General features: G+C 48.7%; 1 protein-coding gene across 5 annotated transcripts in view; it reads left to right on the top strand.

The window, feature by feature from the left end:
* hdac6 (histone deacetylase 6) overlaps positions 1 to 14,537 on the top strand; it is a 48,196-nt gene that overhangs the window by 9,956 nt on the left and 23,703 nt on the right. For all 5 annotated transcript variants that reach the window (XM_045696529.1, XM_045696530.1, XM_045696528.1 and 2 more), the window contains exons 11-19: positions 4,892 to 5,018; positions 5,813 to 5,878; positions 9,402 to 9,461; positions 9,557 to 9,646; positions 10,158 to 10,332; positions 10,695 to 10,851; positions 11,353 to 11,481; positions 12,134 to 12,302; positions 12,790 to 12,992. In XM_045696529.1, the coding sequence (XP_045552485.1) occupies positions 4,892 to 5,018; positions 5,813 to 5,878; positions 9,402 to 9,461; positions 9,557 to 9,646; positions 10,158 to 10,332; positions 10,695 to 10,851; positions 11,353 to 11,481; positions 12,134 to 12,302; positions 12,790 to 12,992 (1,176 nt within the window). The remainder of the gene's footprint in view (positions 1 to 4,891; positions 5,019 to 5,812; positions 5,879 to 9,401; positions 9,462 to 9,556; positions 9,647 to 10,157; positions 10,333 to 10,694; positions 10,852 to 11,352; positions 11,482 to 12,133; positions 12,303 to 12,789; positions 12,993 to 14,537) is intronic.

Raw genomic sequence — 14,537 nt, 5'->3', positions numbered from 1 at the left:
GGGAGGGGGAGGGAGAGCAGCAGCTACGTGGAGGGAGGGGGAGAGAGAGCAGCAGCTACGTGGAGGGAGGGGGAGAGAGAGCAGCAGCTACGTGGAGGGAGGGGGAGAGAGAGCAGCAGCTACGTGGAGGGAGGGGGAGGGAGAGCAGCAGCTACGTGAAGGGAGGGGGAGAGAGAGCAGCAGCTACATGAAGGGAGGGGGAGGGAGAGCAGCAGCTACGTGGAGGGAGGGGGGAGAGAGAGCAGCAGCTACGTGGAGGGAGGGGGAGAGAGAGCAGCAGCTACGTGGAGGGAGGGGGAGAGAGAGCAGCAGCTACGTGAAGGGAGGGGGAGAGAGCAGCAGCTACGTGAAGGGAGGGAGAGAGAGCAGCAGCTACGTGAAGGGAGGGAGAGAGAGCAGCAGCTACGTGAAGGGAGGGGAGAGGGCAGCAACTACGTGAAGGGAGGGGAGAGGGCAGCAACTACGTGAAGGGAGGGGGAGGGAGCAGCAGCGATGTGAAGGGAGGGGGAGAGGGCAGCAACTACGTGAAGGGAGGGGGAGAGAGCAGCAGCTACGTGAAGGGAGGGGGAGGGAGAGCAGCAGCGATGTGAAGGGAGGGGGAGAGGGCAGCAACTACGTGAAGGGAGGGGGAGAGAGCAGCAGCGATGTGAAGGGAGGGGGAGAGGGCAGCAACTACGTGAAGGGAGGGGGAGAGAGCAGCAGCTACGTGAAGGGAGGGGGAGGGAGAGCAGCAGCGATGTGAAGGGAGGGGGAGAGGGCAGCAACTACGTGAAGGGAGGGGGAGAGAGCAGCAGCTATGTGAAGGGAGGGGGAGGGAGAGCAGCAGCTATGTGAAGGGAGGGGAGAGAGCAGCAGCTACGCCGAAGGGAGGGGGAGAGAGCAGCAGCTATGTGAAGGGGGGGAGAGAGAGCAGCAGCTACGTGGAGGGAGGGGGAGGGAGAGCAGCAGCTACGTGGAGGGAGGGGGAGAGAGCAGCAACTACGTGGGGGGAGGGGGAGAGAGCAGCAACTGTGAGGGGAGGGGGAGAGAGCAGCAGCTACGTGAAGGGAGGGGGAGAGAGCAGCAGCTACATGAAGGGAGGGGGAGAGAGCAGCAGCTACGTGAAGGGAGGGGGAGAGAGCAGCAGCTACGTGAAGGGAGGGGGAGAGAGCAGCAGCTACGTGAAGGGAGGGGGAGAGAGCAGCAGCTAAGTGAAGGGAGGGGGAGGGAGAGCAGCAGCGATGTGAAGGGAGGGGAGGGAGAGCAGCAGCTACGTGAAGGGAGGGGGAGAGAGCAGCAGCTATGTGAAGGGAGGGGGAGAGAGAGCAGCAGCTACGTGAAGGGAGGGGGGAGAGAGAGCAGCAGCTACGTGGAGGGAGGGGGGAGAGAGAGCAGCAGCTACGTGAAGGGAGGGGGAGAGAGCAGCAGCTACGTGAAGGGAGGGAGAGAGAGCAGCAGCTACGTGAAGGGAGGGAGAGAGAGCAGCAGCTACGTGAAGGGAGGGGGGAGAGAGCAGCAGCTACGTGAAGGGAGGGGGAGAGAGCAGCAGCTACGTGAAGGGAGGGGGAGAGAGCAGCAGCGATGTGAAGGGAGGGGGAGAGGGCAGCAACTACGTGAAGGGAGGGGAGAGGGCAGCAACTACGTGAAGGGAGGGGAGGGAGCAGCAGCTACGTGAAGGGAGGGGGAGGGAGAGCAGCAGCGATGTGAAGGGAGGGGGAGAGGGCAGCAACTACGTGAAGGGAGGGGGAGAGAGCAGCAGCTATGTGAAGGGAGGGGGAGGGAGAGCAGCAGCTATGTGAAGGGAGGGGGGGAGGGAGAGCAGCAGCTATGTGAAGGGAGGGGGAGAGAGCAGCAGCTATGTGAAGGGAGGGGGAGAGAGCAGCAGCTACGCGAAGGGGGGGAGAGAGCAGCAGCTATGTGAAGGGGGGGGAGAGAGAGCAGCAGCTACGTGGAGGGAGGGGGAGGGAGAGCAGCAGCTACGTGGAGGGAGGGGAGAGAGCAGCAACTACGTGGGGGGAGGGGGAGAGAGCAGCAACTGTGAGGGGAGGGGGAGAGAGCAGCAGCTACGTGAAGGGAGGGGGAGAGAGCAGCAGCTACATGAAGGGAGGGGGAGAGAGCAGCAGCTACGTGAAGGGAGGGGGAGAGAGCAGCAGCTACGTGAAGGGAGGGGGAGAGAGCAGCAGCTACGTGAAGGGAGGGGGAGGGAGAGCAGCAGCGATGTGAAGAGAGGGGGAGAGAGCAGCAGCTACGTGAAGGGAGGGGGAGGGAGAGCAGCAGCGACGTGAAGGGAGGGGGAGGGAGAGCAGCAGCTACGTGAAGGGAGGGGAGAGAGCAGCAGCTACGTGAAGGGAGGGGGAGAGAGCAGCAGCTACGTGAAGGGAGGGGGAGAGAGAGCAGCAGCTACGTGAAGGGAGGGGGAGGGAGAGCAGCAGCTACGTGAAGGGAGGGGAGGGAGAGCAGCAGCTACGTGTTGGGAGGGGAGGGAGAGCAGCAGCTACGTGAAGGGAGGGGGAGAGAGCAGCAGCTACGTGAAGGGAGGTAGATATAGCAGCAGCTACGTGAAGGGGAGGGGGAGAGAGCAGCAGCTACGTGAAGGGAGGGGAGAGAGCAGCAGCTACGTGAAGGGAGGGAGAGAGAGAGCAGCAGCTACGTGAAGGGAGGGGAGAGAGCAGCAGCTACGTGGAGGGAGGGAGAGCAGCAGCTACGTGGAGGGAGGGAGAGCAGCAGCTACGTGAAGGGAGGGGAGGGAGGGAGAGCAGCAGCTACGTTAAGGGAGGGGGAGGGAGAGCAGCAGCTACGTGTTGGGAGGAGGGAGAGCAGCAGCTATGTGAAGGGTGGGGGAGGGGGAGAGAGCAGCAGCTATGTGAAGGGAGGGGGAGAGAGCAGCAGCTATGTGAAGGGAGGGGGAGAGAGCAGCAGCTATGTGAAGGGTGGGGAGGGGAGGGGGAGAGAGCAGCAGCTATGTGAAGTGAGGGGGAGAGAGCAGCAGCTATGTGAAGTGAGGGGGAGAGAGCAGCAGCTATGTGAAGGGAGGAGGAGAAGGAGAGAGCAGCAGCTATGTGAAGGGAGGGGGAGAGAGAGCAGCAGCTATGTGAAGGGAGGGGGAGGAGAGAGCAGCAGCTATGTGAAGGGTGGGGGAGGGGGAGAGAGCAGCAGCTATGTGAAGGGAGGGGGAGAGAGCAGCAGCTATGTGAAGGAGGAGGAGAGAGCAGCAGCTATGTGAAGGGAGGGGGAGAGAGCAGCAGGTATGTGAAGGGAGGGGGAGAGAGAGCAGCAGCTATGTGAAGGGAGGGGGAGAGAGAGCAGCAGCTATGTGAAGGGTGGGGAGGGGGAGAGAGCAGCAGCTATGTGAAGGAGGAGGAGAGAGCAGCAGCTATGTGAAGGGAGGAGAGAGAGCAGCAGCTATGTGAAGGGAGGAGGAGAGAGCAGCAGCTATGTGAAGGGAGGAGGAGAGAGCAGCAGCTATGTGAAGGGAGGGGGAGAGAGAGCAGCAGCTATGTGAAGGGAGGGGGAGAGAGAGCAGCAGCTATGTGAAGGGAGGGGGAGAGAGAGCAGCAGCTATGTGAAGGGAGGAGGAGAGAGCAGCAGCTATGTGAAGGGAGGGGGAGAGAGAGCAGCAGCTATGTGAAGGGAGGGGGAGAGAGAGCAGCAGCTATGTGAAGGGAGGGGGGAGAGAGAGCAGCAGCTATGTGAAGGGAGGGGGAGAGAGAGCAGCAGCTATGTGAAGGGAGGGGGAGAGAGCAGCAGCTATGTGAAGGGGAGGGGGAGAGAGAGCAGCAGCTATGTGAAGGGAGGGGGAGAGAGAGCAGCAGCTATGTGAAGGGTGGGGGAGGGGAGAGAGCAGCAGCTATGTGAAGGGAGGTGGAGAGAGAGCAGCAGCTATGTGAAGGGAGGGGGAGAGAGAGCAGCAGCTATGTGAAGGGAGGGGGAGAGAGAGCAGCAGCTATGTGAAGGGTGGGGGAGGGGGAGAGAGCAGCAGCTATGTGAAGGGAGGGAGAGCAGCAGCTATGTGAAGGGAGGGAGAGCAGCAGCTATGTGAAGGGAGGGGGAGGGAGAGCAGCAGCTATGTGAAGGGAGGGAGAGCAGCAGCTATGTGAAGGGAGGGAGAGCAGCAGCTATGTGAAGGGAGGGAGAGCAGCAGCAGCTATGTGAAGGGAGGGAGAGCAGCAGCAGCTACGTTAGAAAAACGAATGTGTGTGTAAAATAACACATGCGCAGAACGTGATCCTTTGAGGAAGAGGTTTCCGGAGGGGTGGGTGGTCGCGGGGCGAAAAAACTCTGTTTCCGTAAACCTGACCAAATGTATGGCTGTCATATGAGTGATGTAATCCCCCCTCTCTTCCTGTCTCTATCTCTCGCTCCTCCTCTCCTCTCTCGCTCCTCCTCTCCTCTCTCGCTCCTTCTCTCCTCTCTCGCTCCTTCTCTCGTCTCTCGCTCCTCTCGCTCCTCTCTCTCCTCTCTCTCCTCCTCTCCCTCTCCTCTCCTCTCTCCTCTCTCTCCTCTCTCCTCTCTCTCTCCTCCTCTCCTCTCTCTTCCTCCCTCTCTCCTCCTCCCTCTCTCCTCTCCTCCCTCTCTCTTCTTCTCCTCTCTCTCTCCTCCCCTCTCTCGCTCCTCTCGCTCCTCTCTCGCTCCTCTCTCTCTCTTCCTCTCCTCTCTCTCTCCTCCTCTCTCTCTTCCTCTCCTCTCTCTCTCTCCTCCTCTCTCTCTTCCTCTCCTCTCTCTCTCTCCTCCTCTCCTCTCTCCTCTCTCTCTCTTCCTCTCCTCTCTCCTCTCTCTCTCTCCTCCTCTCCTCTCTCTCTCTCTCCTCTCTCTCCTCTCTCTCCTCTCTCTCCTCCTCTCCCCTCTCTCCTCTCTCTCCTCCTCTCCTCCTCTCCTCTCTCTCCTCCTCTCCTCCTCTCCTCTCTCCGGTCAGCGTTCTGTACTTCTCAGTCCACAGATATGAGGAGGGTTTGTTCTGGCCCCATCTGCCCGAGTCAGACAGCAGTGCTGTGGGCACCGGTTCTGGAGAGGGATACAACATCAACCTGCCCTGGAATAAGGTACTAGTTACAGGACTAGTTACTGGACTAGTTACAGGACTAGTTACTGGACTAGTTACAGGATTAATTACTGGACTAGTTACTGGATTAATTACAGGACTAGTTACTGGACTAGTTACTGGACTAGTTACTGGATTAATTACAGGACTAGTTACAGGACTAGTTAGTGGATTAATTACTGGACTAGTTACTGGATTAATTACTGGACTAGTTACTGGATTAATTACAGGACAAGTTACTGGACTAGTTACTGGACTAGTTACTGGACTAGTTACTGGACTAGTTACTGGACTAGTTACTGGATTAGTTACAGGACTAGTTACTGGATTAATTACTGGATTAATTACTGGACAAGTTACTGGACTAGTTACTGGACTAGTTACTGGACTAGTTACTGGACTAGTTACTGGACTAATTACAGGACAAGTTACTGGACAAGTTACTGGACTAGTTACTGGATTAATTACAGGACAAGTTACAGGACAAGTTACAGGACAAGTTACTGGACTAGTTACTGGACTAGTTACTGGACTAGTTACTGGACTAGTTACAGGATTAATTACAGGACTAGTTACTGGATTAATTACAGGACTAGTTACTGGACTAGATACTGGACTAGATAAGCCTCATCTACCTCTACTGTCATATTATCTCCTCAGTGTTTACCTTTATTCTGTTTTTCTAATGTTGTTGTATTGAGGGTTCTGTTTTTCTAATGTTGTTGTATTGATACTTTATCTAGTAGTTTGTAAAATGTGGTGACATTGAGGTCTGTTCTTTTCCTTTGTTGACAGATTGGAATGAAAGATGCAGACTACGTTGCAGCATTCCAGCAGCTTCTTTTACCTGTAGCCTATGAGGTATAGTTATTGAGATGGCTGTTAGACGTCCTCAATAGTTTAGGTTTTATATAACGTAATAGAACATAGAACATTCAGATGACGTTCTTAGAAGAATAGGAACATTCAGACCATGTTCTTAGAAGAATAGGAACATTCAGACCATGTTCTTAGAAGAATAGGAACATTCAGACCATGTTCTTAGAAGAATAGGAACATTCAGACCATGTTCTTAGAAGAATAGGAACATTCAGACCATGTTCTTAGAAGAATAGGAACATTCAGACCATGTTCTTAGAAGAATAGGAACATTCAGACCATGTTCTTAGAAGAATAGGAACATTCAGACCATGTTCTTAGAAGAATAGGAACATTCAGACCATGTTCTTAGAAGAATAGGAACATTCAGACCATGTTCTTAGAAGAATAGGAACATTCAGACCATGTTCTTAGAAGAATAGGAACATTCAGACCATGTTCTTAGAAGAATAGGAACATTCAGACCATGTTCTTAGAAGAATAGGAACATTCAGACCATGTTCTTAGAAGAATAGGAACATTCAGACCATGTTCTTAGAAGAATAGGAACATTCAGACCATGTTCTTAGAAGAATAGGAACATTCAGACCATGTTCTTAGAAGAATAGGAACATTCGGACCATGTTCTTAGAAGAATGGGAACATTCGGACCATGTTCTTAGAAGAATGGGAACATTCAGACCATGTTCTTAGAAGAATAGGAACATTCAGACCATGTTCTTAGAAGAATAGGAACATTCGGACCATGTTCTTAGAAGAATAGGAACATTCGGACCATGTTCTTAGAAGAATAGGAACATTCAGACCATGTTCTTAGAAGAATAGGAACATTCAGATGATGTTCTTAGAAGAATAGGAACATTCGGACCATGTTCTTAGAAGAATAGGAACATTCGGACCATGTTCTTAGAAGAATAGGAACATTCGGACCATGTTCTTAGAAGAATAGGAACATTCAGACCATGTTCTTAGAAGAATAGGAACATTCAGACGATGTTCTTAGAAGAATAGGATCATTCAGACGATGTTCTTAGAAGAATAGGATCATTCAGACCATGTTCTTAGAAGAATAGGAACATTCAGACCATGTTCTTAGAAGAATAGGAACATTCAGACCATGTTCTTAGAAGAATAGGAACATTCAGACCATGTTCTTAGAAGAATAGGAACATTCAGACCATGTTCTTAGAAGAATAGGAACATTCAGACCATGTTCTTAGAAGAATAGGAACATTCAGACCATGTTCTTAGAAGAATAGGAACATTCAGACCATGTTCTTAGAAGAATAGGAACATTCAGACCATGTTCTTAGAAGAATAGGAACATTCAGACCATGTTCTTAGAAGAATAGGAACATTCAGACCATGTTCTTAGAAGAATAGGAACATTCAGACCATGTTCTTAGAAGAATGGGAACATTCAGACCATGTTCTTAGAAGAATAGGAACATTCGGACCATGTTCTTAGAAGAATGGGAACATTCGGACCATGTTCTTAGAAGAATGGGAACATTCGGACCATGTTCTTAGAAGAATGGGAACATTCGGACCATGTTCTTAGAAGAATAGGAACATTCGGACCATGTTCTTAGAAGAATAGGAACATTCGGACCATGTTCTTAGAAGAATAGGAACATTCGGACCATGTTCTTAGAAGAATAGGAACATTCGGACCATGTTCTTAGAAGAATAGGAACATTCGGACCATGTTCTTAGAAGAATAGGAACATTCGGACCATGTTCTTAGAAGAATGGGAACATTCGGACCATGTTCTTAGAAGAATGGGAACATTCGGACCATGTTCTTAGAAGAATGGGAACATTCGGACCATGTTCTTAGAAGAATAGGAACATTCGGACCATGTTCTTAGAAGAATAGGAACATTCGTACCATGTTCTTAGAAGAATAGGAACATTCGGACCATGTTCTTAGAAGAATAGGAACATTCAGACCATGTTCTTAGAAGAATAGGAACATTCAGACGATGTTCTTAGAAGAATAGGATCATTCAGACCATGTTCTTAGAAGAATAGGATCATTCAGACCATGTTCTTAGAAGAATAGGAACATTCAGACCATGTTCTTAGAAGAATAGGAACATTCAGACCATGTTCTTAGAAGAATAGGAACATTCAGACCATGTTCTTAGAAGAATAGGAACATTCAGACCATGTTCTTAGAAGAATAGGAACATTCAGACCATGTTCTTAGAAGAATAGGAACATTCAGACCATGTTCTTAGAAGAATAGGAACATTCAGACCATGTTCTTAGAAGAATAGGAACATTCAGACCATGTTCTTAGAAGAATAGGAACATTCAGACCATGTTCTTAGAAGAATAGGAACATTCAGACCATGTTCTTAGAAGAATAGGAACATTCAGACCATGTTCTTAGAAGAATAGGAACATTCAGACCATGTTCTTAGAAGAATAGGAACATTCAGACCATGTTCTTAGAAGAATAGGAACATTCGGACCATGTTCTTAGAAGAATAGGAACATTCAGACCATGTTCTTAGAAGAATGGGAACATTCGGACCATGTTCTTAGAAGAATAGGAACATTCGGACCATGTTCTTAGAAGAATAGGAACATTCGGACCATGTTCTTAGAAGAATAGGAACATTCGGACCATGTTCTTAGAAGAATAGGAACATTCGGACCATGTTCTTAGAAGAATAGGAACATTCGGACCATGTTCTTAGAAGAATAGGAACATTCGGACCATGTTCTTAGAAGAATAGGAACATTCGGACCATGTTCTTAGAAGAATAGGAACATTCGGACCATGTTCTTAGAAGAATAGGAACATTCGGACCATGTTCTTAGAAGAATAGGAACATTCGAACCATGTTCTTAGAAGAATAGGAACATTCGGACCATGTTCTTAGAAGAATAGGAACATTCGGACCATGTTCTTAGAAGAATAGGAACATTCGGACCATGTTCTTAGAAGAATAGGAACATTCGGACCATGTTCTTAGAAGAATAGGAACATTCGGACCATGTTCTTAGAAGAATAGGAACATTCGGACCATGTTCTTAGAAGAATAGGAACATTCGGACCATGTTCTTAGAAGAATAGGAACATTCGGACCATGTTCTTAGAAGAATAGGAACATTCGGACCATGTTCTTAGAAGAATAGGAACATTCGGACCATGTTCTTAGAAGAATAGGAACATTCGGACCATGTTCTTAGAAGAATAGGAACATTCGGACCATGTTCTTAGAAGAATAGGAACATTCAGACCATGTTCTTAGAAGAATAGGAACATTCAGACCATGTTCTTAGAAGAATGGGAACATTCAGACCATGTTCTTAGAAGAATAGGAACATTCAGACCATGTTCTTAGAAGAATAGGAACATTCAGACCATGTTCTTAGAAGAATAGGAACATTCAGACCATGTTCTTAGAAGAATAGGAACATTCAGACCATGTTCTTAGAAGAATAGGAACATTCAGATGTGATTTCTCCCATAACAGTTTGTTTGTTGCAGTTCCAGCCTCAGCTTGTCCTGGTGGCAGCAGGTTTTGACTCTGTGATAGGTGATCCCAAGGTAAGGAGAACCAAATATTACTTTTCTTTATCTACAAGTTGATGTGATACAAATTGTATATTATTTCTGAAAGATCTTGTGTGTTTTTACCCTAGGGGGAGATGTCTGCCAGTCCTCAGTGTTTCTCTGTTCTGACTCACATGCTGCTGGGTCTGGCTCAGGGGAAGTTGCTGCTGGTTCTGGAGGTAACAACAAACCACATGTCTTTATTTAGCTTCCATTACACATGCAGCCCAAATCAGATCTTTTGCCACTAATTGGTCTTTTGACCAATCACATCTGATCTTTTGCCACTAATTGGTCTTTTGACCAATCACATCTGATCTTTTGCCACTAATTGGTCTTTTGACCAAACACATCTGATCTTTTGCCACTAATTGGTCTTTTGACCAATCACATCTGATCTTTTGACACAAATTGGTCTTTTGACCAATCACATCTGATCTTTTGCCACTAATTGGCCTTTTGACCAATCACATCAGATCTTTTGTCAATAATTGGGCATATGAAAATGATTCTGCTCCTGTGTAAACGCTGAGTTGGGGTAGGTTGAGTTGGCTTCCATACCACATTATATATCGACATTAACTTCGTGCGCCCACTTTTATGGTTAAAGTCAATGTGTGTTGAATGAAAGAGATGTGTTTTATAAAGTTATATTGAGTGACGTTGAAGCCGCTTGTTTCATGTTTTCAGGGCGGATATAACCTGCAGTCCACAGCAGAGGGAGTGTGTGCCTGTCTGAGGTCACTATTGGGGGAGTCCTGCCCCCGCCTGGGGTCACCATCCATCCCGAGTGACAGTGCCCTGAAATCCATCTCCAGGTCTATCTCTGCTCTGTACCCTTACTGGACCAGTCTGCAGGTACTGGGTAAGTGCTGGAGAACCCCTTCTTAACTCCTTTATAACCCATTCATAATCCTTTAAACCCCTTCATAACCCCTTATAACCCATTCATAACCCTTTAAACCCATTCATAACCCTTTAAACCCATTCATAACCCTTTAAACCCATTCATCGCCACTCATAACCCATTCATAACCCCTTATAACCCTTTCAAAAACCCCTATCAGCCATTCATAATAATTCATAACTCATTTATAACCATTCATAACCCCCTTCATACATTTGTGGATTATAATCCATTCATAACCTCTTCATAACCCATGAATAACTCCTTCATAACCTCTTCATAACCCATCATAACCATTCATGACTGTGGTATGTCTCCAGAGGGAGGTCCTCTATCAGACAGCGACCCCCTGACCCCAGCCCTGACCCCAGCAGAGAGCAGTGAAGAGCTCTGTGAGGAGAGAAGAGACAGCTTGGACCTGACCACGGGCCTGGTGTACGACCAGAGGATGATGGAACACCACAACATTTGGGACAGGTGGGAATCAATCAAAGACACGAGAACATGTGGGACAGGTTTAAATCAATCAAAGATACAAGAACATGTGGGACAGGTTAAAAATCAATCAAAGATACAAGAACATGTGGGACAGGTGGAATCAATCAAAGATACAAGAACATGTGGGACAGGTTAAAATCAATCAAAGACACAAGAACATGTGGGACAGGTGTAAAATCAATCAAAGACACAAGAACATGTGGGACAGGTGTGAAAATCAATCAAAGACACAAGAACATGTGGGACAGGTGGGAATCAATCAAAGATACAAGAACAGGTGGGACAGGTGTGCCACTGAGGCCCTGTCCAGAAACATATCCATCTCCCTGGAAAGTAGTACCAGTTGTCACTCAGTGGAAACTCCTTGCTAAATGAAATCAATATTAAATCATCCCCTATCCCCGAGGGTTCCTTCACCATCCAGCCCTTGCCTCATGTTGACTGTACTGTATGTAAATAATGTCCTTTGGTTGTTGGCAGCCACCACCCAGAGCTTCCCCAGAGGATCCAGAGAATCTTCTCCCGTCATGAGGACCTGGGCTTGGTGTCCCGTTGCCTGAGGATACCGGCTCGACTTGCCTTAGAGGAGGAGCTGGCTCTGTGCCACAGGTAACTTCTACCAAAAACAAAGATATAGGGTTATTACTGGTCGTATAGGGTTATTACTGGTCATATAGGGTTATTACTGGTCATATAGGGTTATTACTGGTCGTATAGGGTTATTACTGGTCGTATAGGGCTATTACTGGTCATATAGGGCTATTACTGGTCATATAGGGCTATTACTGGTCATATAGGGCTATTACTGGTCGTATAGGGTTATTACTGGCCGTATAGGGTTATTACTGGCCGTATAGGGTTATTACTGGCCGTATAGGGTTATTACTGGTCGTATAGTGTTATTACTGGACGTATAGGGTTATTACTGGCCGTATAGTGTTATTACTGGCCGTATATGGCTATTACTGGCCGTATGGGGCTATTACTGGCCGTATGGGGCTATTACTGGCCGTATGGGGTTATTACTGGCCGTATGGGGTTATTACAGGGCTATTACTGGTCATATAGGGTTATTACTGGTCATATAGGGTTATTACTGGCCGTATGGGGTTATTACTGGCCGTATGGGGTTATTACTGGTCATATAGGGTTATTACTGGTCATATAGGGTTATTACTGGTCGTATAGGGCTATTACTGGCTGTATAGGGTTATATAGGGTTATTACAGGGCTTATTACTGTGTCTAATCTATGTCTGCAGCTTGGAGCACATAGCCAAGATCAAGGCCACAGAGGGGATGAAGACGAGAGACCTTCACAGACTGGGAGATGAGTACAACTCTATCTTCATCAGTACTGAGAGCTACAGGAGCGCCCGGCTGGCTGCTGGGGCCTGCTTTAATGCAGTACAGGCTGTTCTGACTGGACAGGTTAAACACTACCTCCCATCACGTTAACCTCTTACCCTGCTGTGTCCAGTAAATGTTAAAGTTAGGCACTCGGGCTACCTTTTGTGAGGACGTGAGTTTCTTGAATGAATGACTTTTTTTCCCCCTACATGTCCCAAAATGCTTTTGCGGAGCTTATATGAAGGCCTTACGAAGGGGTTATGAATGCTTCGTAAAGTCTTTGAAGTTGATGTTTGTTGAAAGAGCATAGCCTTCTATTCGTTAACATGTTAACATAGTTAACATGCATGCTGTATTATCACACTTAGGGTTGGACAATTCCCCTAACTTTCCCCAAGTACGCAGGTTTTCCAGCAATCCTGGTTATAGGATTCCTGGATTTCCTGATTATTCCCTCCTGATTCCAGGTATTTTCCAACTGGTATTTTTGGAAAACTAGGGAATTTGGGGGAAGTTCCTGGAATTTTGCAACCCTAATTATCAAACTGTTGTATGTCCCGCGCCCCAGGTCCGTAATGGTGTGGCCATCGTGCGCCCCCCTGGTCACCATGCCGAGAAGGACGCTGCCTGTGGGTTCTGTTTCTTCAACACTGCCGCCCTGACTGCCCGATACGCCCAGTCCATCTCCCAGCAGCCCCTGCGGGTCCTCATCCTGGACTGGGATGTTCACCATGGCAACGGAACACAGCACATCTTCGAAGAGGATGACAGGTACCTAGCCATGCCTATTCCATATCTAGTGCACTACTTTTGGGGAGGGTCCAAAGGGGTTCCGCTGTGCTGCTTTTGAGGAGGGTCCAAAGGGGTTCCGCTATCTCCCTAACTAACTCCAACCCTCTCCTCTTTCTCCTCCAGTGTCCTCTACATCTCCCTAACTAACTCCAACCCTCTCCTCTCTCTCCATCCAGTGTCCTTTACATCTCCCTAACTAACTCCAACCCTCTCCTCTCTCTCCTCCAGTGTCCTCTACATCTCCCTAACTAACTCCAACCCTCTCCTCTCTCTCCTCCAGTGTCCTATACATCTCCCTAACTAACTCCAACCCTCTCCTCTCTCTCTCCTCCAGTGTCCTCTACATCTCCCTAACTAACTCCAACCCTCTCCTCTCTCTCCTCCAGTGTCCTCTACATCTCCCTAACTAACTCCAACCCTCTCTCTCTCTCTCCATCCAGTGTCCTCTACATCTCCCTAACTAACTCCAACCCTCTCCTCTCTCTCTCCTCCAGTGTCCTCTACATCTCCCTAACTAACTCCAACCCTCTCCTCTCTCTCCTCCAGTGTCCTCTACATCTCCCTAACTAACTCCAACCCTCTCCTCTCTCTCCATCCAGTGTCCTCTACATCTCCCTAACTAACTCCAACCCTCTCCTCTCTCTCCTCCAGTGTCCTCTACATCTCCCTAACTAACTCCAACCCTCTCCTCTCTCTCTCCTCCAGTGTCCTCTACATCTCCCTAACTAACTCCAACCCTCTCCTCTCTCTCCTCCAGTGTCCTCTACATCTCCCTAACTAACTCCAACCCTCTCCTCTCTCTCCATCCAGTGTCCTCTACATCTCCCTAACTAACTCCAACCCTCTCTCTCTCTCTCCTCCAGTGTCCTCTACATCTCCCTAACTAACTCCAACCCTCTCCTCTCTCTCCTCCAGTGTCCTCTACATCTCCCTAACTAACTCCAACCCTCTCCTCTCTCTCCATCCAGTGTCCTATACATCTCCCTAACTAACTCCAACCCTCTCCTCTCTCTCCTCCAGTGTCCTCTACATCTCCCTAACTAACTCCAACCCTCTCCTCTCTCTCCATCCAGTGTCCTTTACATCTCCCTAACTAACTCCAACCCTCTCCTCTCTCTCTCCTCCAGTGTCCTTTACATCTCCCTAACTAACTCCAACCCTCTCCTCTCTCTCTCCTCCAGTGTCCTATACATCTCCCTAACTAACTCCAACCCTCTCCTCTTTCTCCTCCAGTGTCCTCTACATCTCCCTAACTAACTCCAACCCTCTCCTCTCTCTCCATCCAGTGTCCTTTACATCTCCCTAACTAACTCCAACCCTCTCCTCTCTCTCTCTCCTCCAGTGTCCTTTACATCTCCCTAACTAACTCCAACCCTCTCCTCTCTCTCTCCTCCAGTGTCCTCTACATCTCCCTAACTAACTCCAACCCTCTCCTCTCTCTCCATCCAGTGTCCTATACATCTCCCTAACTAACTCCAACCCTCTCCTCTCTCTCCTCCAGTGTCCTATACATCTCCCTAACTA

The sequence above is a fragment of the Salmo salar genome, chromosome ssa15 (assembly GCF_905237065.1).
Source record: "Salmo salar chromosome ssa15, Ssal_v3.1, whole genome shotgun sequence".
NCBI classification, from domain to species: Eukaryota; Metazoa; Chordata; class Actinopteri; order Salmoniformes; family Salmonidae; genus Salmo; species Salmo salar.
Note: the sequence above shows the minus strand (reverse complement) of the source record. Positions and strands in the feature narration are given on the sequence as shown.